This window comes from Biomphalaria glabrata, chromosome 4 (assembly GCF_947242115.1).
Source record: "Biomphalaria glabrata chromosome 4, xgBioGlab47.1, whole genome shotgun sequence".
NCBI lineage: Eukaryota > Metazoa > Mollusca > Gastropoda > Planorbidae > Biomphalaria > Biomphalaria glabrata.
The window spans coordinates 25,027,190-25,050,924 of NC_074714.1; the positions used below are offsets into that span (position 1 = coordinate 25,027,190).

At 35.2% G+C, this 23,735-nt stretch overlaps 1 protein-coding gene across 1 annotated transcript in view; it reads left to right on the forward strand.

Annotated features, from left to right (window-relative positions):
- LOC106078915 (importin-9-like) overlaps positions 1 to 21,591 on the forward strand; it is a 41,310-nt gene extending 19,719 nt beyond the window's left edge. Inside the window, exons 9-25 of the mRNA XM_056026590.1 lie at positions 3,812 to 3,963; positions 4,325 to 4,423; positions 4,551 to 4,657; positions 5,402 to 5,541; positions 5,692 to 5,770; positions 5,880 to 6,108; positions 12,545 to 12,623; positions 12,711 to 12,859; positions 12,962 to 13,087; positions 13,325 to 13,397; positions 13,534 to 13,736; positions 15,522 to 15,688; positions 16,141 to 16,274; positions 16,385 to 16,506; positions 16,718 to 16,808; positions 20,977 to 21,053; positions 21,266 to 21,591. Of these exons, the coding sequence (XP_055882565.1) occupies positions 3,812 to 3,963; positions 4,325 to 4,423; positions 4,551 to 4,657; positions 5,402 to 5,541; positions 5,692 to 5,770; positions 5,880 to 6,108; positions 12,545 to 12,623; positions 12,711 to 12,859; positions 12,962 to 13,087; positions 13,325 to 13,397; positions 13,534 to 13,736; positions 15,522 to 15,688; positions 16,141 to 16,274; positions 16,385 to 16,506; positions 16,718 to 16,808; positions 20,977 to 21,053; positions 21,266 to 21,382 (2,144 nt within the window). The 3' untranslated portion in view covers positions 21,383 to 21,591. The remainder of the gene's footprint in view (positions 1 to 3,811; positions 3,964 to 4,324; positions 4,424 to 4,550; positions 4,658 to 5,401; positions 5,542 to 5,691; positions 5,771 to 5,879; positions 6,109 to 12,544; positions 12,624 to 12,710; positions 12,860 to 12,961; positions 13,088 to 13,324; positions 13,398 to 13,533; positions 13,737 to 15,521; positions 15,689 to 16,140; positions 16,275 to 16,384; positions 16,507 to 16,717; positions 16,809 to 20,976; positions 21,054 to 21,265) is intronic.
- The last annotated feature ends 2,144 nt before the right edge of the window (positions 21,592 to 23,735 follow it).

Genomic DNA, 23,735 nt, shown 5'->3' on the forward strand with positions numbered 1-23,735 from the left:
GGACTGCTCTTGAAAAACTTGATAAAATACAGTCCCAAGCACTAAGATTTGTCTGTGGAACCTTTAGGACAAATGCGGCTGAAATAATGGCTAATATAGGTCCACTAAACCTTAGGATGGAAAGGTCAGTACTGACCTGCTATGAGCGGTATAAAAGGCTGGATGAATACCTCTCAGCTAGAAAACTAGTGGATGTTTGGAAATGCAGAAGACGTATCCAGATGCAGTCTTTTATGCATCATACTCCACCAACCGACAAAACATTCAACGCTTTCATCCCCTTCCCCTTTGGTGTCGCCCAACGACCCCAGACATACGCTTGAAACTAGTAGACCCTAATGCCACTAAGCTAAGTCGTTCATCTAACGACCTACAAATCCTAGCTCTGGAGACCATTATTACCTTCAAGCCCAGTAATATTTTTTTTATACACTGATGGGTCGGCATCAATAGATTCTGGAAGAGGCTATTGAGCCTACATCGACTTTCTTGGCTCTTACTCAGTCAAAATCTTTGGACCATGTGGTAGTGTTTGCAGTTTTGATGCGGAGACCATGGCAGTCTGTGAAGCCTTAAAAGTCATTGACTCTCAACTTGGCGAGGGACATTTGAGGGCAACACAGATTGTTGTGGTCACTGACTCAAAATCTGTACAACAAGTTTTGCAAAGCCCCAGACCATGGCCCCCCCCAATATCAACACTGTCATCATGGCCTCATATAACATTAAACAATGCTATGGCATCCCTGTAATGATGCAGTGGGTACCGAGTCACATAGGTGTGACTGGCAACACCATTGCAGACTCTTTGGCCCACCAAGGAGGGCAAATTCCACCCACTGAACAGGCTGTAAGCTTTCATCAAGCCCTGGCTATAATTCAAAAAACAGAAATGGAAAAGTGGTTTAAGTGCCAAAAAGCCTGTGGAGTCTGGGAGCGCATGAGGCGCCCTGACTGCACTTCCCCGTGGTGGAAGCTGTCCAGGCCTGAGCAAGCTATTACAGCACAGTGCAGGACAGGTTATTGTGCTGTTGGCTCATATTTCTCATGGCTATGGCCAAATTTTGATTCACAGTTCCCCCGCTGCGGGGAAGAAGAGGAAACCGTGCCTCATATTCTGTTTGACTGCCCCAGACTTGCTGATCTCCGTCTCGACAGGTCTGGGAAACCCAAAATTCTCGACCTGTATGACGACATTTATGCACTACGCAAGACAGCAGGGTTTCTGTCCAGGGCTTTTGCAAGAGAGGATTTGAGCCTCTCAAGCCCTCACTCTAATGGAGTTTGATGATGATGATGACTACTTACCATTAAAAGCATGTGTACAATGGTAAATAATTATATCAAAAGCTTTCCTGAAATACACTAAAGATCATGAATAGAATTGAATACATCTCAAAGATAGAGGAAATAAAAACGCCAACTGGCCTGCTTTTCACTAGAATGTGGAACATGACATCAAGCATAACTGAGACAAATGTTAACACAACCTATGCAATTATAGTCTCTAACATCTTAGAAGGAGTGAAAAAGTACATCCCTTGAGGTCAAGTTAGGAAATACAAATCCTTTAGGACACCAGATTTAGATAAACTAATAAAAGAAAAAAATATAGACTGGATTAAAAAAAACAAAAAACTACTAGAGAAAAAGAGACAAATTACATGTGGACGGCTTTTTAGGTACAAAATAAACAGAAAGTGGATTACTACATTGGAGCTTTTAGATCTAAACATGATGGTTGAAACGCCTGGACCCTTCTGCACCGGCTAGCAGAAAAGAAACAAATTACAAACTCCCAGCCTATAAAAGGCTCTGAGGACCTGATAACAAGAAACCTTAGAAAAGCCAAAATCTTTAATAAATTCTTCACTGGCATTAACAAATCACAATAAATAAAACAGCTTGACCAGTGCTTTAGCAACATTCTAAAGAAACAAGAAAAATCTCTGTCAACTGTCAGATCTGATTCGCATTAAAATGTTATGAAAATCTCCAGGACTTTGACCTGATAAATTAACAAATGAAATGATCTGGGGACTAGGATCATAGACCCAAAACCGCATACTTAATCTTGTCAGCCTTACATGGAGAACTGGAGACATACCACAGGAAAAGAGAACTGCCAACATCATAAAGAAAAATAAACCAGCAGGTGACACAAAAAGTTATATGCCAATATCCCTAGCATCTAACATTGGCAAAATGGCAGAAAAAACGATCACTCCCCAATGCACAAGCTTAGGAAAGCAGCCTGTGAAATAGACTCCAATATTGAACTCTTAAGTTAAGGTGCAACAGAGCAGCACTAGAGGCTATTGACAGATACAGAAGTTTGGAAGATGACCATCTTTACCACATACTGACACAGAGAAACAAAAAACAAACAAAAGATGCAAAGATAAATAAACTAGCCCATCAATCACACCATCAACCCAAAAAGAAAGAAATAATTACCAGATTTTCGAACATAGCTCCTGGACTTCACTTCAAACAACCAATAATGAAAACACATTAATTAAATAATACCCTAACAAAGGAATCAAATCCGAGGGAGCTTAAAGTAGGTACACTAGAAACAATTGAAAGCTATTCAAAAACAGCTATCTATAAATGCACCAATGGATCAACCTTTGAAGCCACCATCAATGTTGGTCTTGGTGCCTTCTTGATCTTACCCAAAAATAAACACTTTGAAATAAGTTTACTGATTACTCCTCAAACTTTACTGAACGAAATTGAGGCATTCACTTTAGCATTGCTGACAGTTGATGGAATACAATCACCATCAGATACTGTTATCTTTACAGACTCACAATCCACTCTGCAAGCATTTACCAGCTGCACCTCATCCTGTCTGAGAGAGTTGACACTAATCAAGATAATCCGAATTTGATGTTAAAAGTAAATATCACAGTCCCATTACAATGGATCCTTGGGCACAGTCATCCTGAGAAATGAAAAGGCCAATAATCTTTCAATGTGGGGTTATCAATGGAACAACCAATTAGACCAGTAAATTACCTCACTCAAAAGTAATGTTAGTCAACAATCACAAAGAGGGGTGGTTCAACCCATGGGCATCAGGCAACACAGGCAGAGCTATGTACAAGAAATGACCATGCCTAACAAAGTGGACAGTTTAAATTTCCTCCACTGCAATGAGCAATCTACAATCTTCCAACTAAGAACAGAACACCTTTAAATTACCACTCCAACAAAATAAATCCACACACTCTGTGGACACTGCGCCCACTCTTATGAAACCATCTGAATCCACCTTAGGCAGACATTACTACCACCAGAGCCCAACATATCCAACACTCTGAATGGCAGTGCTGAACAACTGAAAAAAACATCAAGTTCCTTGGCATAGACTGCAAAAAGTTACAGTTCAGCAACCAAAAGCTACTGGTCAATAGAAAAGTACATGTGCTGTTTGATAACTAAATTCTTATTCTAGTAGCTTAATGGATGAGAAGAAGCCTTTTAATATCCCATCTAAAGCTAGCTAAAAAAAAATTCTAGAATTAGAACTAAGATGTTAAGACACCTTAATTTTAACAGCACTTCTAGATTTTAAAAAATTGTGTAATGAATCATCATTTGTATGATTAAGAACTGTTAGTTGTTACATATCAATCTTTATTCATTTAGCATGAATGTAATATGTCAGATGTATATAATTGAAGCTAGTTACTCCAGTAGTTAGGATAAACATCTCAACATTAGAATTTTAATCTTGCTTTTCAAATCTTCATAATATCACAATGTCATGAAACTATTTGTTCTATTTTATTCTTTGAATTAGGTGAATTTTTAGGGTTTGAGAATCTAGTCTATACTGTGTTTGAATTTGTGCACAACCTGATTGAGTCTAGCAAGTTTAGGTCAACAATCAAGAAGTCAGTGGATCAAATTATATACTACATTATTATTTACATGCAAATAACAGAAGATCAGGTTAGTGACATTAACAGTAAGGGATGTATTCGCTTTATTTCTTTGCCTTTGACAGCTCCCATTAGTCAGATGAAGAACATAGTCATAAGTATTACAATCAAGAGATAAACATATACAAAAAAAGCTTCTTTTTTTTTCAAATTTTAGTTGCTTTTCATACTTAACTTGGATCTGTCCTTGTTCCAAGTCTTGCTCCTTGTTCAAATGATTGATATTCAATCATTATTTAAGATCTCAACCAGAGATTTTTTTTTTTCTCACTGTAACCCGTTTTTTTTTGTTTAATATAATACTGATTGTTTAAAATGAGTAATAAAAGATAAACCCCAATGTATGAAAGTAAACTTTTTGCATTTGATAGATCAGACTGTGGAGCAATAATCCAGATCAATTTGTGGAAGATGAAGATGATGACAGTTTTTCTTACTCTGTTCGAATATCTGCTCAAGATTTGTTAATGGTCAGTACTAATGCTTTTTTTTTTTTTTTTGTTGTCATTTTGAAAGGCTCATTTAAATTAAAACTATGAAGTGATGGTACATTGGTCGCTCTTATTAGATGAATCAACTCTTCTCTACATATTTCAGTCTTTAGCTGTTGAATTTGCCAATTTGTGTCCAGAGGCCCTGTGTCAGGCTGTTACTAAACATCTACAAGAGTCTGAGAATGCAAGGAATTCAGGGAATCAATATTGGTTGGTAACTAGATTACATTCGAAAAACATTTTAATTACAGTTTCTGCTTTAATTTTTTTTTGTACAAGGAAAATGTTTTATTTTTACAAAACTTACATCCACCGTGACTGTATGTTTATTTGTCCATCTAATCTCAGATCAAGCTGAAATTTTACACAATTTTTTCTTTTACCTGACAACACAAGAATAAAAAAAAATAACCAATTAGTTAATTTACTATTGGTAATTAATTATTTTGTTTGGTATCTCAAACAAGGAAAAGAAGTTGTATTTACCTGATGTGGTATAAGTTGAATTAGTCCCCTTTTATACTTTGCAGTGAGTTTGAAACTAAGAATAGATAACTCTAAAACCTGTTTTCATAAGCACTTCCCTGGCACAGTGGTTCATGTGTTGGCCTGAGGAGGCTTTCAAATTCAGGTTGTTCACTTTTTTTACAGATGCATTTAAAAAGTGAACACCCAATTACCCTTTTCTTTCTCTCCCCACCCTTTTCCAACTGGTCCAGGCAGGTGATAGGATCATAGCGTATTGAGAAAGATAAAAGCATAAAATTGTGCTAAACAAAAACAATTGGTAAAAATATTTGTAATCGCCCAGTTTTATTATAGTTAGTCTATATCTATTACAAATTTAATGACATGACTGATCCAAACTGATTGATACAGGTACCCTTAATATAAGCTTTGAAAAAACTTTTTTAATGTTTTTCTTGTTTACTTTTGTTTTTAAAAACTTACTAGGTGGAAAATCCATGAATCCTGTATGCTGGCTCTGGGGTCAGTGAAAGAAATGATTGTCAAAGCTATCAAGTCTGGCACAGTGCAATTTCACCTGACTGGATTCTTACAAACAGTGGTACTAGGGGACATGAATCTCTCTGGTAACTAGATTATTAGTCCTAACATTGGAACTTTTCTTATAATGATTTAATTATGTCTGCATTAGACTTTTAAAATAATTTTTTTATTTGAGACTCCACATTTTTAAATGTACATTATCAGTTAAAATTTCTGTGTTTGTTTTCTTTCAGTTTCACCGTTTTTAATAGGACGGTGTTTGTGGACAGCTAGTAAATTTACAGAAGCCATGCCACCAGATTTGATTGAAAAGTAAGAGTTTCAATTTTGATATGTGAACTAAAACTTTTGATTGACTATTTAACTACATTAAAACCAATTACGACATTGTGACCTCTAACTTAAAATTGATTGATTTAAGATTGTTACAAGCCACAGTTGGAGGACTGCACATGACCCAACCACCCAGTATTAGAATATCAGCAGTGAGAGCAGTATTTGGCTTCTGTGATCATCTGAAGCTGTCTGGAAACACACAACTCTTGGTCCCTTATTTACAAAGTATACTAGAAGGACTTATAAGTATAGCCACACAATTCTCTACTGAAGTCATGGGACTTTGTTTAGAAACTCTAGCTGTTGTAGTATCAGTGAGTAATTTCCAACTTTAAATTATTAACTATTTGTGTTACTTTCATTTTAACTTTTGAGCAGAAAAAAAGCATGAAAAATATTTGCAGTTCAAAATCTTTGCTTATTTGACCTTTTAAAGAGTTGCCTTCAAGTACACATCTTGCATATTTTGTTTGCAAATGGACATAAAAATATGCGAGTACTGTTTATCATCTAAAAAATTTCCCCTGCAAAAGCAAAAAAAAAAAAAATTACATAAAAAACTGGCTCTTGCTAATCATATAAGTAGATCAGTGCATCAATGGCTGGGTCTTTCTTTAGTAGGTCTACCACAAGATAGTTTTTTGTTGTTTTTTTTTTTTCCATACGCTGTCACTCGAAAATTAAAAATAATTACTAGATCTTATTGATCTAAATAAAGCTGAGTTCCTTTCAATATGTCTGTTTATTTCAAGTCTTCAAACTGATTGGGAATTAATTGATTGTTTAGTTCTAGTTCATCTAGACTGGATCTAAATCTAGGCACCTAGAACTTGTGTAAATCTAGATTTAGAACAAGATCCATCTAGATCTTTATTATTCTAGATCTAGATTTGGATATAAATCTAAATCTATTCTACATCAGATGTGTACAGGACTTAGACATAGATCACAGTAGATCTAATTATAGATATAGACTACTTATTAGGTCTAGACTAGTAGCTCTAGGATCTAGATATCTGTAACTATATCTACTCAAAAGCAATAATTTTTCCCATCTTCAAAGAGATTTATTGATCTCCTTTCTTATCCTTTATGAATCTAAAATTTAAGAAAAGGGGTAAAGTTGGCTGTTCATTCAAGGCTGAGTGTGTTTGCAAAAGAAAAGCTTTTTCTTATGCTGAAAAAACAAATTAAATTCTTGATTCCTTGTGCCCTCCTTCAACACATCTGTTTGTTTTCTAAAACAACTTCAAGCATCATAACCCAGAATAAATAGCTATATCTTACAACAGCTATTCACCAGACTTAATAGCCCAGCTTCTATATTAGAAACAATTTCAATGACTAATTAGGATTATCTTCCTGAAAAAAAATCTTTAAAATGTTAGTTATTAGTGATTGTAGTGATTCATTGCTGACTGCAAAGAGTGTTCTGAAAGAAAAAATTTGAATTCTTTCAAAATGTGTTATAAACTGTTTCCAGTGTCTGCATAACTCGTAAAGAAGTAGCCTATAAACAAAACTACTTTTTGGAATGAATTTATGTTGGTGCTGTTATGGAATGAGGAATAAAATATTACAGGCATTATGATTATAAAAATCATTGCCAAGTGACATGAATGGCAACATTCTAACATATTCTAGAAAGTCTATGACAAGGACTAAATGTGTAAACATTTTGAAAAATGTACAGAATGTCTTATAATACTTTATGCTCTGTTAATTTTAGGATTGCTGCATTTTTTTTATTTTACATGCTTAAATGATTTTTAGTCTTTCCAGAGTATATTTCTTTATATTTAGGAAAATACACATTTCCTGGTCTGGGAATACACATTTCCATTTTAGCATGTTGCCATCTCTACTTTCGACAAATTGATCTATTTGATATAAAAATCAAGTAATAAAGATTGTTAGTACCTAAGATTTTCTCAAATCAGCTATTATTATCTCATTAATGTTTGCCCTGAACATTAGTCACTAAGTATTTGATAGGATAAAACAATGCATGCATCCTTAATTATCAGAACTGAAGACATTGCCACTATTAGATATGATGGTCTTCTGCCATCATCATCTTGCATCTTAAGATTATAAATTGATGTAGAATGTTTCATTCTCTTTCATTTCAAATCTTTATACTCCCTTCAATATATTATTATATATATACATTATTGCTGTTCAATAAGAACTATCAATATAATTAATACCACTTACCTACCATAACACAAGTAAAAAAATACAGTTGAATCCTATAAATTCTATTACATAAGCTTAAATTTTTCTCTCTGGTATTATTTTACACCTTCTGATGGAATTATTCTCTTGGCCTATTTGTCACTTACTATCAGATCATGGTAAAAAATTCAATAACCTTTTTGTTCATTAAAGGAAAATCCATGCTCTTTTTTTTAAATTATAAGATTTCAGTTTTAAGCAATTAAAAGACATTTTGGGAGGGGGATAAATGAAACAAATGAGTTAACCCTATCAGCCCTGAGCCCCTGAAACAAACTTTCTCCTAACCCTAACCTACTTACTATCTAATGAGTTTTAAACAAATTTTCTAATCAATCGATCTCTCACAATTTTTTACTTTTTAGAATCTAAATCAACTAAAATATTGATCACCTTTCGGCTTATTACAAACCTAGACCTACCATTTACATGCTTGGTTTATGTTTATTGCAAATTTTCATGTAAAACAGCACCAATTCAACGTAAACACATTCATCATCATCATCAAACTCCATTTGAGTGAGGGCTTGAGAGGCTTAAATCCTCTCTTGCAAAAGCCCTGGACAGAAACCCTGCTGTCTTAAGTAGTGCATACATGTCGCCATACAAGTCGAGAATTTTTAGTTTCCCAGACCTGTCGAGGCGGAGATCCACAAGTCTGGGGCAGTCAAACAGAATATGAGGCATGGTTTCCTCTTCTTCCCCGCAGCGGGGGCACCCGTGAATCGAAGTTTGGCCATGGCCGTGAGAAATATGAGCCAACAGAACAGTGGCCTGTCCTGCTTTGTGCTATAATAGCTTGCTCAGGCCTCCCAGACTCCACTGGCTTTTTGGGACTTGTCCCAGCACTCAAACCACTTTTCCATTTCTGTTTTTTGAATTATAGCCAGAGCATAATGAAAACTGTTCAGTGGGTGGAATTTGCCCTCCCTGGTGGGCTAAGGAGTCTGCAATAGTGTTGCCAGTCACACCTATGTGACTCGGTACCCACTGCATTATTACAGGGGTGCTATAGCGCTGCTTTATGTTGTGTGAAGCCATGATGACAGTCGATATTGGGGGGCCACACATTAGTAAAGTTCCCCTTTCAGACCTGGCGATCTGTAGGGCAGATGATGTTAAGGTCATCTTTTTCTTTGGCCAATAGTTAATGAGCAGGGTGTCATATAGTCAGCACAACGACCAACCTCCTTTACTTTTCCTAAACCAGTGTTTCTCAAACTGTGTGCCGCGGCACACTAGTGTGCCGCCGAAGATTTGCTGGTGTGCCGCGGGAGTTTTCAGAACGCCACACGTGCAGCGTTACACAGGTCTGTCTACTATTAATTTTTTTTTTACGTTGCGATGACATCCCCACTTGCAACGACCAGTAATAGAAGTGGATCGCTCCATAGTGACGGAAAGGGTTGTTAGCTCTTCAGGTTATAGCATTGTCCACTATACAAATATTATTATAATGACTCGAATGTAGGCCGCCTTAGCAGACTCACGTCAGTTCTTGAATTGGTTACGATAATAATGTGATAGTAAATGTTATTGTTTTGTCAGGCCCGTCCTGTTATTGTAACCCAGTAACCCACAATGCTGGCATGTCGAAAGAATGTGCTCATTAACAGATGGGGGGGGGGGTAATTGAATTCCTTTTAGGCCTTTATATATGGACGATCTAACATGAATAAACCAGCATTTAAACTTTAAACAGACAAGAAAGTGTTTGTTAGTCTCTACTAGCCTACTATTACAAATAATAAGCTATGTGTTTCATGTAAATTGTTTAGGTGAATTTTAATAATAACAAATTATCAATAAGCATTATTCATTGTTATCCATGGAGAAATACGTTAGCAAGAATGAAACTGCGCAAGCGTTAAATGAAAAGCAAGGAACCAAACGAAGGTACAAAGAAGATTACATCGGATATGGTTTCATATCTTCGGGACCTGAAGATTCTCCATTGCCATTCTGTCTGATCTGCAATGCAACTCTGTCGAATGAGGCGCTTGTTCCAAGCAAATTGAAGAGGCACTTGGAAACAAAACATCCATCTGTAAAAGCGCAACCGAGGGAATACTTCGAAAACATCAGGGCTCAACAAAATAAACAAGCTAAGAAACTTACGAACTACCTAAAGCTGCCAGAAAAGGGATTGATTGCAAGTTATAAGGTTGCTCAGTTATTAGCAAAACGCAAGAAAGCACACACAGAGGCTGAATCAGTCATTGCACCAGCTTTAGCAATAGTTGTTGAAACTATCCTTGGACCCGATGCCGCCGAAAAAGTTAAAAAAGTTCCTTTGTCAAATGATACTATCTCGCGCAGAATTGAAGACTTGTCGTCAGATTTACAAGATCAAATCTGCGAACACTTCGACGTGACTGACGATGAAGTGTCTCTGCTGTGGTCTCTTCAAGTTGATGAATCCACTGACGTTAGCGGCAAAGCCCAGCTTCTAGCTTTTATTCGGTTCATAAAGGATGAAAAATGTGTCAACGAATTCTTATTTTGCAAAGACTTACCAACTACGACCAAAGGCGAAGATATTTTCAAAGTGGTGAACGAAAACATTTTGCTATTCAAACTACAGTGGAAAAACTGTGTCAGCGTTTGCACCGATGGCTGTCCTTCCATGCAGGGAAATAGAAAGGGATTCGTCACTCTTGTGCGTCAAGAAAATCCAAATGTATTAGTTGTTCACTGCATGATCCACAGAGAAGCTCTTGCCTTCAAATCTTTGCCGAAAGATTTTATGTCTGTTCTGGATCAAGTGATTGAAGTTGTAAACTTTATCAAATCTCGACCACTTGCATCCCGACTTTTCTCTCAGCTCTGTGAAGCAATGGACTCAGACTACAAATGTCTGCTGTATCATACCAACGTTCGTTGGCTCTCCAGGGGAAAAGTGTTAAAGCGTGTCGTCCAACTCAAGGCCGAGTTGATTTCATTCTTGGAGGCTGAAAAAAAAGACTTTGGGTTATCTATTAATGACGAGATCTGGTGGGTTAAGGTGACATTTCTCTCTGATTTATTTGATAAATTAAACTCATTGAATTTAAGTCTTCAAGGACCATCGGAAACCATCATCACTGCATCCTCAAAACTGAAGTCATTTGGGGAAAAATTGTCTTTGTGGCAAAGTAAGATCTCGAAAGGAGTCTTCGACTGCTTTCCTACTTACAATGAATGTAGGCCTACTTCAAATGAAGAAATCAGCTCCGAAATTCTGGACACTTTGACACACATGCAGTCAGCATTGCAGCATTACTTTCCAACAATTGGAAGTAATGAATATGGATGGGTCAGCTATCCATTTGGAAACAATGAAGCTACAAATCTGACAACTGAAGAAGCAGAGCAGCTCATAGATTTAAAAAACGATGCAGTTCTTAAGTCAAGTTTTGCAGAGAAAAGCCTGGATGTCTTTTGGATTTCAATCAACAAGTTATATCCTGCAATCAGTTTAAAAGCAATCAAAATAATTCTTCCATTTGCATCTTCATGGTTTTGTGAGTTTGGATTTTCAGCACTGACTGAAATCAAGTCTAAGAAAAGAGAGAGACTTCTTACAATAGACGATGAAATGCGAGTTTGTTTGTCGGCTCTGGAGCCTCGATTAGATCGAATTTGCTCTCAAAAACAGGCACACCCTTCACATTAAATGTGATACTTAAAAAAGGTAAAATCTTTTTTTCTTTTTTATTATAAAACAACTGTTGCTCTTCGTGGTGTGCCGCGAAATTTTTGTAGTTTTTTTACTGTGCCGCCATACAAAAAAGTTTGAGAAACACTGTCCTAAACTAATGTCAGGTACCCATTAGAGTTGGGTGAACTCAGTGTCACCCTTAAAATATCCCGAACTTCAAAATCCCAGTCCACCGAGATTTAAACCCAGGACCCTAGGTTTGGAAGCCAAGTGCTTAACCACTCAGTCACTGTTCCCTCCAAACACATTGGCCACATTCAAAGCAGGCTAAACATGTAGTTTAATTACATTTGGATGGTTATTTTTAGATTCTGACTTATTTTTTTAATAGGCAAGTACAGAAAAGGTCCACATGCATAGCTGCCATTTTGGAAATTACCAAAAAAGCTGCCCAGCTGTTTGGTAGTGTTAAACCATCAAATAATATCAATCCGACTGAGCTTTTGAAAATCCTGAGCTTTTGAAAACTGGATTTTTTTTTCTCCATTTATGCTTTGTTTGTACATATGTTTCAAACTAAACTGTTCATGCTTCTGTGTATAAGACATATAAATAATGTGTGTTTATGAAGCTTTCTTCTGTTCTAAAGCTATGGTAGTTTACAATTTTGAAATTACTTGTATTGTTCTATTTTTTAATGCTAATTATTATTTTATTGATAGAATTTATTTATTTATTTTGTTTATTGATTTAAATTAATGGAATCTTTTTTTTTGCTTAGAAAATAAATAAATAAAGTGGAATTTTAGAAGCTGAAAATAGGATCAAATGATTAGTAAAATTAAATGTAGATCCACTTTTGCAATCTCCAGGTGGATGAACAGTTCTCTGCTAGCAATGAGAACAGATTGGGTCCTTTATCCTTGGCTGTGTTTCTGAAGTATGCAGGGGGTCAGTAGATTGTTGTTGTTTGTTTGTTTGTTTTGGTCTTCATTGACTTCATTGTAAGTCCTGCTTGAATATTCATGTTTGTTTCAGATCCCTTTATTGTCTCATTGGTGCAAGATATTATTAAGGTCCTGGCCAGCAACCCTTCTTGTACTGCTGCCATACAATCCAGATTTGTTCCTACATTGAACAGTATTTTAAATTCTGACTCTGACAAGCTTTCTCCTGGACTAGTTGCTGTGAGTTTATATTGTAGACATTTTGCTTTCTTCAATTTATTTATTACTTCTTTTTTTTTTTGTCACTTTATTTCATGTATATTTTTCCAACTCTATTTCAAGGTCTCTGTGGAAATGGTGACTTGTTTTGTTCGGAGTGTCTCACTACCTTTGTCTGACACAATGATGTCTTGTTTCATGCCAGTTATTCATACTCTTATGACAACAGATGACAGCACAACACTTCAGGTTAGGGTTTTTATTACAAAGCTGACAACTATTTGTTCCTTAAAAGCTTGTTATAAATAGTCATCTTTGTGCAAAACATTGAGCATCTTTTTGTTGAAATAAATTTTTTGTTAACATTTAAAGTTCAGTTCACAAACAAGAATTGTAATGAGGCTTATGATAGAGCTAGATCTAGGTTTAATTATTACCTGTAGTTAGAAAATGTCAAAAATGCATTTTTGTTCCTGATTATTCTAGAATGGTGGAGAATGTTTAAGAGCATACACTTCTTTAGCCTTAGACCAAGTCATTGAACTGAAAGATGAATATGGTAAGCATTTTCACTGGTTTTGTTTCTTGCACCTTCAGCAAAAGAAATAGTTGTAAAATAGTTTTGTGTATTATAAAATATTATTTTGAGTTTGAGTTACTTTTTTTTTCAGTTTGATTGATGCTTTTGTCCACAGATAACAATGGGATGCACTATACAATACAAGTGATATTTAAACTTCTTGATCCCAAAACTTCAGAACATACTGCCACATTTGTAGGTAGACTAGTTTCTATAGTTATCGGCAGATGTGGGACACAGCTAGGAGATAATCTGGATCTAATGCTTCGTGCTGTTTTGAGTAAAATTCAACAAGCAGAGACTTTAACTGTTTTACAGGTTTGAGACTTCTTTTTAGGTCATAGTTTTTTAAACTATTTACGACTCTGTCATGAATTACTCTATCTATTTTAATGAGCACAATTTGTCCTTCAATGTTTCTCTCAGAATTTTCTACCAGTTTAGATCTACTTTTTTTGTATGATTTGTTGGAATTCTAAATTTAAAAAATCAGACTTCATCGTCCTTAAGAAACATCCTTGTTGGCCATTAATTTCTTTGTTTGGCATATTTTTGGGTCATTATCTTCCATTATAAAAAAAAATGCCAAGCTAAGATATGAAAATAAAAGCCATAGGTCTCGAAGTTTTTTTCAATGATAGCAAGGATTAATAACAAGCACTATTATATATGAATTATTATTTTAAAAATTAAAAATATTTCAAATGTTACTTGTAGTATTAATACAAGTCTAGTTTGTACCTTGGCAGTGATGGAAAATAAACATTTTGCAAGTTATTGTAGACTTGATGTTAAAAGAGTTAACTATCACAAGTGAGATTTATACCCGGAAATTATAAATGGACAATGAATGCTCTTCCCCCCAAAAAAATTGATACGATGCAGTTGCGTAGATTGAGATTGTAATGTTGAAATTTGTTTCTTTCATACCTTAGAATTGATCATCTAAACTGGAGATACTTATTTAAATGAAAAGCTGAACAGAAATTATTTTGATTTTAAAAAAATGCATTTATGCTACAACTTGGAATTATTAGAATATTGAACACAAATCATAAATACACAATACAATTTAATTTCACTTGCAAATTCATAGAAGTAGACACAAAAGAACTTATTTAAAACTTCGATTCTCACAGTAGCTGTCTATCCTTTTATAGATATATAGCCAAGCCCTCCGAAGTCACTAAAAATACAATGGAAAGTACAATGGAAATTGGTCTCTTAATAGAAAATAGAAGCTATCATACTTACTGCAATTGTAAACATTGTATTGATGTCAAGTGCATAATTACTGTATCTTCTCAAACTTATTTTTAACATTCTATTTATTCAAATTGTGAGACCTTGATGCATATATTACATACATAAATTGTTTAATTAGAGAAAATGAACAGAAACAAAAACTCCAACATACACAAATGAAAAGCCTCTAAATAAATTCTTAATAAATATTAAAATCCTCTAACATTAATAATTTTGACATGAACTGACCCTACAATGGCATAACAAACTATGATTCAAAATCTTACAGGAAAAAGTTTATACATAAAAATGCACATAAATCTAACAGAATAACACTACTCAACAAAAACATATTAATCTATTGAAAGACAATTTAATTTACAATATATGTCTACATATTAGCGCCAAAACGACCATCGCGCTAATACGCCCTGCTTTGATTGTAGACATAAGATCGCTTGTATCTCTAATGAATGTAGTAAATGACAAGCTTACATTTAAAGTTATAATTAGCTTTAGCTAGAAAGAATATGAAATACAAAGATATCAGCTAATTATTTTAGGTGTATTGGTACTTAATTACAAACTTTATAATTAAACATGGGTTCTAGTCTTGACCTAGTAAATTTTTTTAGAAAGTTTTATGGCATGTCTGCACTCTTTACTTTTGTTTGAAAGGGATTCAGAATTCTATTGTTTTATCAGAATTTTGTCAGTGAATGTGTGACTAAATTTAGTAACAAATCTTTGTTTTTCTCATACTTTTCAGTGGCCATTATAATAATAGTCTTATTCATTAGTATTTGATGGATTACTAACAAATCATTGCATTATTAAGAATCAATTAATTCCCTTCAGAGTCTTCTTATGGTATTTGCCAACTTGATGTTGACACAGATGGAAGCAGTCTTAGACTTCCTGACCAGTGTACCTGGTCCAACTGGGAAGCCTGCTTTGGAGTTTGTCCTGACTGAATGGTGTTCACGTCAGCATCTTTTCTTTGGCAGTTATGAAAGGAAAATTAGGTACTTTAACTATCTCTATTGCTGCTAAGAATTATAATGAAAAAGATTCCTAACCTAATTTTAGAAATTGTCTTTCTATGGACATATATTGTATTTATTAAAACAAAAGAAGTGGGGGTTTTTTGGTCATTTTTTTTTCTCTTTAAGTAGCACTCCAGGATAATATGTACTAGCACATTAGTACAACTTTACTAGTACTAAACTTTTATGGATTGGACTAACTTTTCAAACTAAAATTTTGAGAACCAATTTTTGCTAACTCATACATGCTCTCTTTCACTTCCATGTTTTTTATTTTTGTGATTAAATAAAAAAAATTCTAGCTTAAAGACTGCTAGTATTTATGTAGCTTAGCAGTATGTTACATAGTACTGTGATGGATTGATTAGTTGGACATGTCTTTTGTTTACATTTGCTGAATAAATGTTCGATTTCTTGATTCAACTTGGCAGTACTTTAGCATTATGCAAACTACTGCAACATGCCATAGCTAACAATGATCTTCGTCTTCAAGATATTATGGTGCAGGGAGAACCAATTCAGCAACCAGGACATGGTATTCAAACTAGGTCAAAGTCAAAAAATAGTAAGTCGGATAACAAGCTTTTTGTGTGTGTGTGTTAGCCTTAGAATTAGGATTAATTATAATGTTGTGGATGAGACATCTGTATGAAATCTAGATGCTAATGTTTTCAGCTCCTGAGCAATGGACAACAATCCCTGTTCTAGTCAAAATCTACAAGCTCTTGATCAATGAATTATCAAATGCAATAGAGGAAAATATTAATCATGGTGATTTGGACGATGACGAGGATCAGGTATTTTTTAAATCAATAAACTGTCTCCTTTTGTCCATTCTAGCATTTTTTAAAATCAATAAACTGTCTCTTTTTGTCCATTCTAAGTTAATAGTAAATTGTCCATGGGGAAAAAATATAAAATTTAGTTTTTTTTACAAACTCTGATTAAATTACAATGGTCTCTTAGCCCAAGAGTTAGTGCCAAATGTCAGCCATCAATTGTTTTCAGGATGATGACAATGAAGCAGAAGAAATTGATGATGATTTTGCTGTGGCTGGTGAATCTCTTTCTGACTTCCTAGACAATCTTCCTTATGAAGGTAACTGGTAATTTATACATTGTACAAATGTATTTTTTTTTAGTGTTTACAATTGTTTTTAAAATGCAAACACACTATTGAAGAACATTGGTTCAATTGATATGCTTAATCCTGCTGTGATACCTGAAGCCACAGGAAAATCTGCAAGGGTCTTGGCACCAAGATATGAGGCAGTCATAGCCCAATATGCCCTGCTGTCCACAAACTAAAGCCCCTTGTGTGTGTTCCCTGTAAGGTCTAAGGCTAAGGGAGTAAACCTTAACAGAAAATCTGGTTTTGGAGCACTGTAGGTGGGGGAAAGTGAATACTGCTCTCTGGCAAACTCCTGCAGCCACCTGACCCCAAAGAGAGATGGTTGTCTATCCCTTTGGATCCGGTCAGTATGGACGTATGTGACTTTTTGGCAGTTCAGAATATTAACAGTGATGAAAATTTTCAGAATTCCAAAAATTTCTTCTGATCTGATTTTCTAACAAAAAAAATCAAAATTTTCCCATACATTTTTTTTTTATGGAAAAAAAAATCAGATTTTATTATTTTTCCATTTTTGGAACAATGCGAAATAAGATTTTGATTTATATTGAACATGCGCACATCTGGTCTTTTGACACAGTTAAAGTTCTCTTTTTTTAGAAAAATCTCTTGTTATTATATTATCTTATGGACTAGATCTAGGTCTAGAGTGGTTTGAATCAGTCTAGATAGATATATTCCAGATAAGATATCTAGTTTCTTTAATTTGAATACTTTTGATCTAGATTATCTAGATGTAGAGCGTCTTGACTTCAATGGCTGCTTGCCATCTTTTTAAAAAGTATCGGAGTTGAGAGAATCATTATGCCCGGCCGCTAAGCGCTTTGTCAGGCTTTGAATTTTTACTCTGTTGTTACAATGGCCACTAGATTTTTCTAATTTGAACCCTGCCTGCTGACTTCCATGAGTTCAAATGGGATTAGATTTAGACATCTAGTCTAGATCAAGTAGGCCCACCGGTCATCAGTCTTATAGATTTAATATTATAGATGTAGGCCTACTTTACATGACTATAGACTTAAGGTCACCATAGACCAGTGATTCCCAAAGTGGTCTATATAGACCACCAGGGGTCTATGTGGACTTCCAAGGGGTTTACGAAAGTGAAAAAAAGAAATGGGGATCCACAAGAGTGGATCTCATTTAAGAAGGTCTTGAGTTTAATATCAATCTTACATTAATTGGAATTTTCAATTATATCATACAAATATACATTATTTATACTTTATTGTAGGTAGGCCATTAAATTCTAGCTTACATACACTGTCTAGTTCAGTGTTTCTCAAACTGTGTGCCGCGGCACACTAGTGTGCCGCCGAAGATTTGCTGGTGTGCCGCGGGAGTTTTCAGAACGCCACACGTGCAGCGTTACACAGGTCTGTCTACTATTAATTTTTTTTTTACGTTGCGATGACATCCCCACTTGCAACGACCAGTAATAGAAGTGGATCGCTCCATAGTGACGGAAAGGGTTGTTAGCTCTTCAGGTTATAGCATTGTCCACTATACAAATATTATTATAATGACTCGAATGTAGGCCGCCTTAGCAGACTCACGTCAGTTCTTGAATTGGTTACGATAATAATGTGATAGTAAATGTTATTGTTTTGTCAGGCCCGTCCTGTTATTGTAACCCAGTAACCCACAATGCTGGCATGTCGAAAGAATGTGCTCATTAACAGATGGGGGGGGGGGGGGGGGTAATTGAATTCCTTTTAGGCCTTTATATATGGACGATCTAACATGAATAAACCAGCATTTAAACTTTAAACAGACAAGAAAGTGTTTGTTAGTCTCTACTAGCCTACTATTACAAATAATAAGCTATGTGTTTCATGTAAATTGTTTAGGTGAATTTTAATAATAACAAATTATCAATAAGCATTATTCATTGTTATCCATGGAGAAATACGTTAGCAAGAATGAAACTGCGCAAGCGTTAAATGAAAAGCAAGGAACCAAACGAAGGTACAAAGAAGATTACATCGGATATGGTTTCATATCTTCGGGACCTGAAGATTCTCCATTGCCATTCTGTCTGATCTGCAATGCAACTCTGTCGAATGAGGCGCTTGTTCCAAGCAAATTGAAGAGGCACTTGGAAACAAAACATCCATCTGTAAAAGCGCAACCGAGGGAATACTTCGAAAACATCAGGGCTCAACAAAATAAACAAGCTAAGAAACTTACGAACTACCTAAAGCTGCCAGAAAAGGGATTGATTGCAAGTTATAAGGTTGCTCAGTTATTAGCAAAACGCAAGAAAGCACACAGAGGCTGAATCAGTCATTGCACCAGCTTTAGCAATAGTTGTTGAAACTATCCTTGGACCCGATGCCGCCGAAAAAGTTAAAAAAGTTCCTTTGTCAAATGATACTATCTCGCGCAGAATTGAAGACTTGTCGTCAGATTTACAAGATCAAATCTGCGAACACTTCGACGTGACTGACGATGAAGTGTCTCTGCTGTGGTCTCTTCAAGTTGATGAATCCACTGACGTTAGCGGCAAAGCCCAGCTTCTAGCTTTTATTCGGTTCATAAAGGATGAAAAATGTGTCAACGAATTCTTATTTTGCAAAGACTTACCAACTACGACCAAAGGCGAAGATATTTTCAAAGTGGTGAACGAAAACATTTTGCTATTCAAACTACAGTGGAAAAACTGTGTCAGCGTTTGCACCGATGGCTGTCCTTCCATGCAGGGAAATAGAAAGGGATTCGTCACTCTTGTGCGTCAAGAAAATCCAAATGTATTAGTTGTTCACTGCATGATCCACAGAGAAGCTCTTGCCTTCAAATCTTTGCCGAAAGATTTTATGTCTGTTCTGGATCAAGTGATTGAAGTTGTAAACTTTATCAAATCTCGACCACTTGCATCCCGACTTTTCTCTCAGCTCTGTGAAGCAATGGACTCAGACTACAAATGTCTGCTGTATCATACCAACGTTCGTTGGCTCTCCAGGGGAAAAGTGTTAAAGCGTGTCGTCCAACTCAAGGCCGAGTTGATTTCATTCTTGGAGGCTGAAAAAAAAGACTTTGGGTTATCTATTAATGACGAGATCTGGTGGGTTAAGGTGACATTTCTCTCTGATTTATTTGATAAATTAAACTCATTGAATTTAAGTCTTCAAGGACCATCGGAAACCATCATCACTGCATCCTCAAAACTGAAGTCATTTGGGGAAAAATTGTCTTTGTGGCAAAGTAAGATCTCGAAAGGAGTCTTCGACTGCTTTCCTACTTACAATGAATGTAGGCCTACTTCAAATGAAGAAATCAGCTCCGAAATTCTGGACACTTTGACACACATGCAGTCAGCATTGCAGCATTACTTTCCAACAATTGGAAGTAATGAATATGGATGGGTCAGCTATCCATTTGGAAACAATGAAGCTACAAATCTGACAACTGAAGAAGCAGAGCAGCTCATAGATTTAAAAAACGATGCAGTTCTTAAGTCAAGTTTTGCCGAGAAAAGCCTGGATGTCTTTTGGATTTCAATCAACAAGTTATATCCTGCAATCAGTTTAAAAGCAATCAAAATAATTCTTCCATTTGCATCTTCATGGTTTTGTGAGTTTGGATTTTCAGCACTGACTGAAATCAAGTCTAAGAAAAGAGAGAGACTTCTTACAATAGACGATGAAATGCGAGTTTGTTTGTCGGCTCTGGAGCCTCGATTAGATCGAGTTTGCTCTCAAAAACAGGCACACCCTTCACATTAAATGTGATACTTAAAAAAGGTAAAATCTTTTTTTCTTTTTTATTATAAAACAACTGTTGCTCTTCGTGGTGTGCCGCGAAATTTTTGTAGTTTTTTTACTGTGCCGCCATACAAAAAAGTTTGAGAAACACTGGTCTAGTTCTAGCTTACATACACTGTCTAGTTCTAGCTTACATACACCGTCTAGTTCTAGCTTACATACACTGTCTAGTTCTAGCTTACATACACTGTCTAGTTCTAGCTTACATACACTGTCTAGTTCTAGCTTACATACACTGTCTAGTTCTAGCTTACATACACTGTCTAGTTCTAGCTTACATACACTGTCTAGTTCTAGCTTACATACACTGTCACTTGGTGCATGAGGAAAAGAAACCAGTAATGAAGAAAAGTTGTTTCTTTAACTTTCAGGGCTCTCAACTGCTGATGATGACAATGATGAAGATCCAGATGCTAAAAATGATCCTAACTATCAAATAAATACTGAGGTTTGTAAAGCCTTTGGATTAGAAGTTTATATTGCCTTACGTATTTCAAAATTTAGTGGAAAATGCTTTCAAAAATTTAATATGCAAAATAAGAATTGTAAAACATTGTTAGCATTTATTTATAACAACCTACTATTAATATTACTTCAGCTCTTACTCTGATATAATTGTATTTTGTATCACCTTACATTGTGCTACCCTTTTGTTTTCAGACATATCTAACAGAGTTTCTTCAGTCCTTATCTACCCAGCCCTGTTACTCCATGTTCTGTCAACACCATAACCAATCTGAAAGACAAGTTCTTCAGACCATAAACATCAACACTTGATAAACAGATTGCTACATGAACTGACCTTCTTTCACCCCACCTCCATTGACTTGTATCATTTATTTTTAAACATGCAGACTTTTTATTGACCTGTGACTTTTGAAAGAAAAGAGAAATACAACCTAATCCCAAGCTCTTTCTTGATTTGACTGCTTTATGTTGTTTTAAAACTGCATACTATTTTTAATAAATGCATTTACCAAATGTTACACTTGTTTAAGGTGTTCATCTTTCAATTAAAAAAAAAATACCAATCACTTAATTACTGGTATTTAATCGTTTGAAACCAAGAAGGGAAATTAATACTTCAATATTAAGATAGATGGCAAAATATTTGGAGGGTTGTCTTAGATATTAGTAGGAATAAAAAAAATATATTAACCAATTAGTCAATTAATTATTGGTAATTCATTGTTTTGTTTTTATAACTGTTGAGTATTCTTAAAGCTTTTTTATTTTCTAGAATTATTCACAAGTTGCCCAAAAGAAAGGGATTTTAATTTCTTTTATATTCACACAAATTTATGTTCACGTTATTATATTTCCACTTTATTTTTTGACAAGCATAAATACATAGCACTTTAGTTTTGACTAGAAAACAAATACAACTTAGAGCATTTTGTTTTGTCAATAAGAAGAATGGACTGGATCAAGAACATGCTCAGAAAATTGCTGCAAGAAAAATCTGAGATTCAAGGAAAAAAGATTTTTTTTTTTTGCAATTATTTGTAATTAATTTTGGTTTGATTATCAATGTTTGTTTCCTTCTAAAACTTAGAAAAGCAAATACTGACATCCTGATTTATTTTAGGGTGAAGAAAGACAAGTGTCACATTCCTTTTTAAATAACAACTTGATCAATTTGTCTCTAGAATTGAAAATAAAAAAGAAATTGGCCCTGACGTTATGACATTTTAATACACTTGTTTGGTCAAAAGCTTAGAAAATAATAGTACGGTATGTGTAACGATGGTATTAAGCAACTGATAGATCATTAACTGAAGATAAAATGTTCGTTTTTAAACAAGACAAATCCCCAGGCTATACTTTGGCTGGTGACCACAGCAACAAAGGCTCGAACCAAGACCCATATAAAGGCTTATTACTCAACTTTTGACAAGAACATTGCATAGAACCTTTCATGCAGAGGCTCCAATGTAAAGGGAAGGGGGGGGGTGTCAAAAAAAAATTTTTTTACATTAGATATTAAGCTAAATGCAGGGGCCCCCAAAAGATGGCAAATTCCTAGCTACACACTGCTTTCAAGTACTGTTCCCTGAAAACAAAAAAAAAAAATATATTAAATTTTTTGGGGCCGGGTCATTTCATATGGATCCAGAACTTTTGAAATGAAGTGTTAGTTGAAAAATACATATAAGACAGTAAATCTAGGCAATGGTATCAATCAAAGGGGTTTATGGAGATTAAAGATGTTTATTTACATTGCAAAAAATAGTGAAAACAATATAGACATTTATGTTACTTCTCTGCTTTTCTGTATGGCCAGTTAATATTGTAAAACATTTGTTTCAGTCCTGAGCGGTCCTGCCCCCAACTCTGTTCATTTGCTCATGATTTGCTCTTGTTCATTTAATTGTGAATGGCCTTTCTTTGTTTGGGGAAACTTGGCACCATTCTCTTTCAAGCACTTCGTAGGTAGAGTGCGAGTTAAGTGATGGGAAGCTAGTCAGGTGACTCCGTGACAGATTAGAACAATGGATACCCTGACCCACTTTCACATTGGAATTACTTAATATTACTACATTCATAAGCATATGTTTTATATAGAAACTTTTATTTCAACATGTATTATGCTATGTTATATGTGAAACGAGCTTTTCAAAAAGTCATCAAAATAAGTGTTGCACTTCACTTGCCCAGTAACTCAAGATTTGATCTTCCTACCACAAGCCCTAAAACACCACCTACCCAATAACAGACAAACATAACGCCCGGACTAAACTACAAACAACCAACCATTAAAACATATTTACTAAATAACACCTTAACAAAAGAATCAAATCCACTAGAGCTCAAAGTAGGCACGCTAGAAACAATTGAAAGCTATCCAAAAACAGCTAAGCATATATATACCGATAGATCGGACTACTGGTACCACAAGGTTCAGCCCTTAGCTGCACTCTCTTTCTAATCTTCATGAATGACCTCCCGGACCTTATTTCGGTCAATAAGGCACTTTACGCAGACGACCTTTTAATTTGGACTACATAGAAATATCCAGTGCCGACTAGATCCAAATTAAATAGAGCCCTCACAACTATCTCCACGTATTCAAAAGTATGGAAATAAAGAAAAGTCGGTTTATTCAATTTTTAGCCACAGCAACAAAACA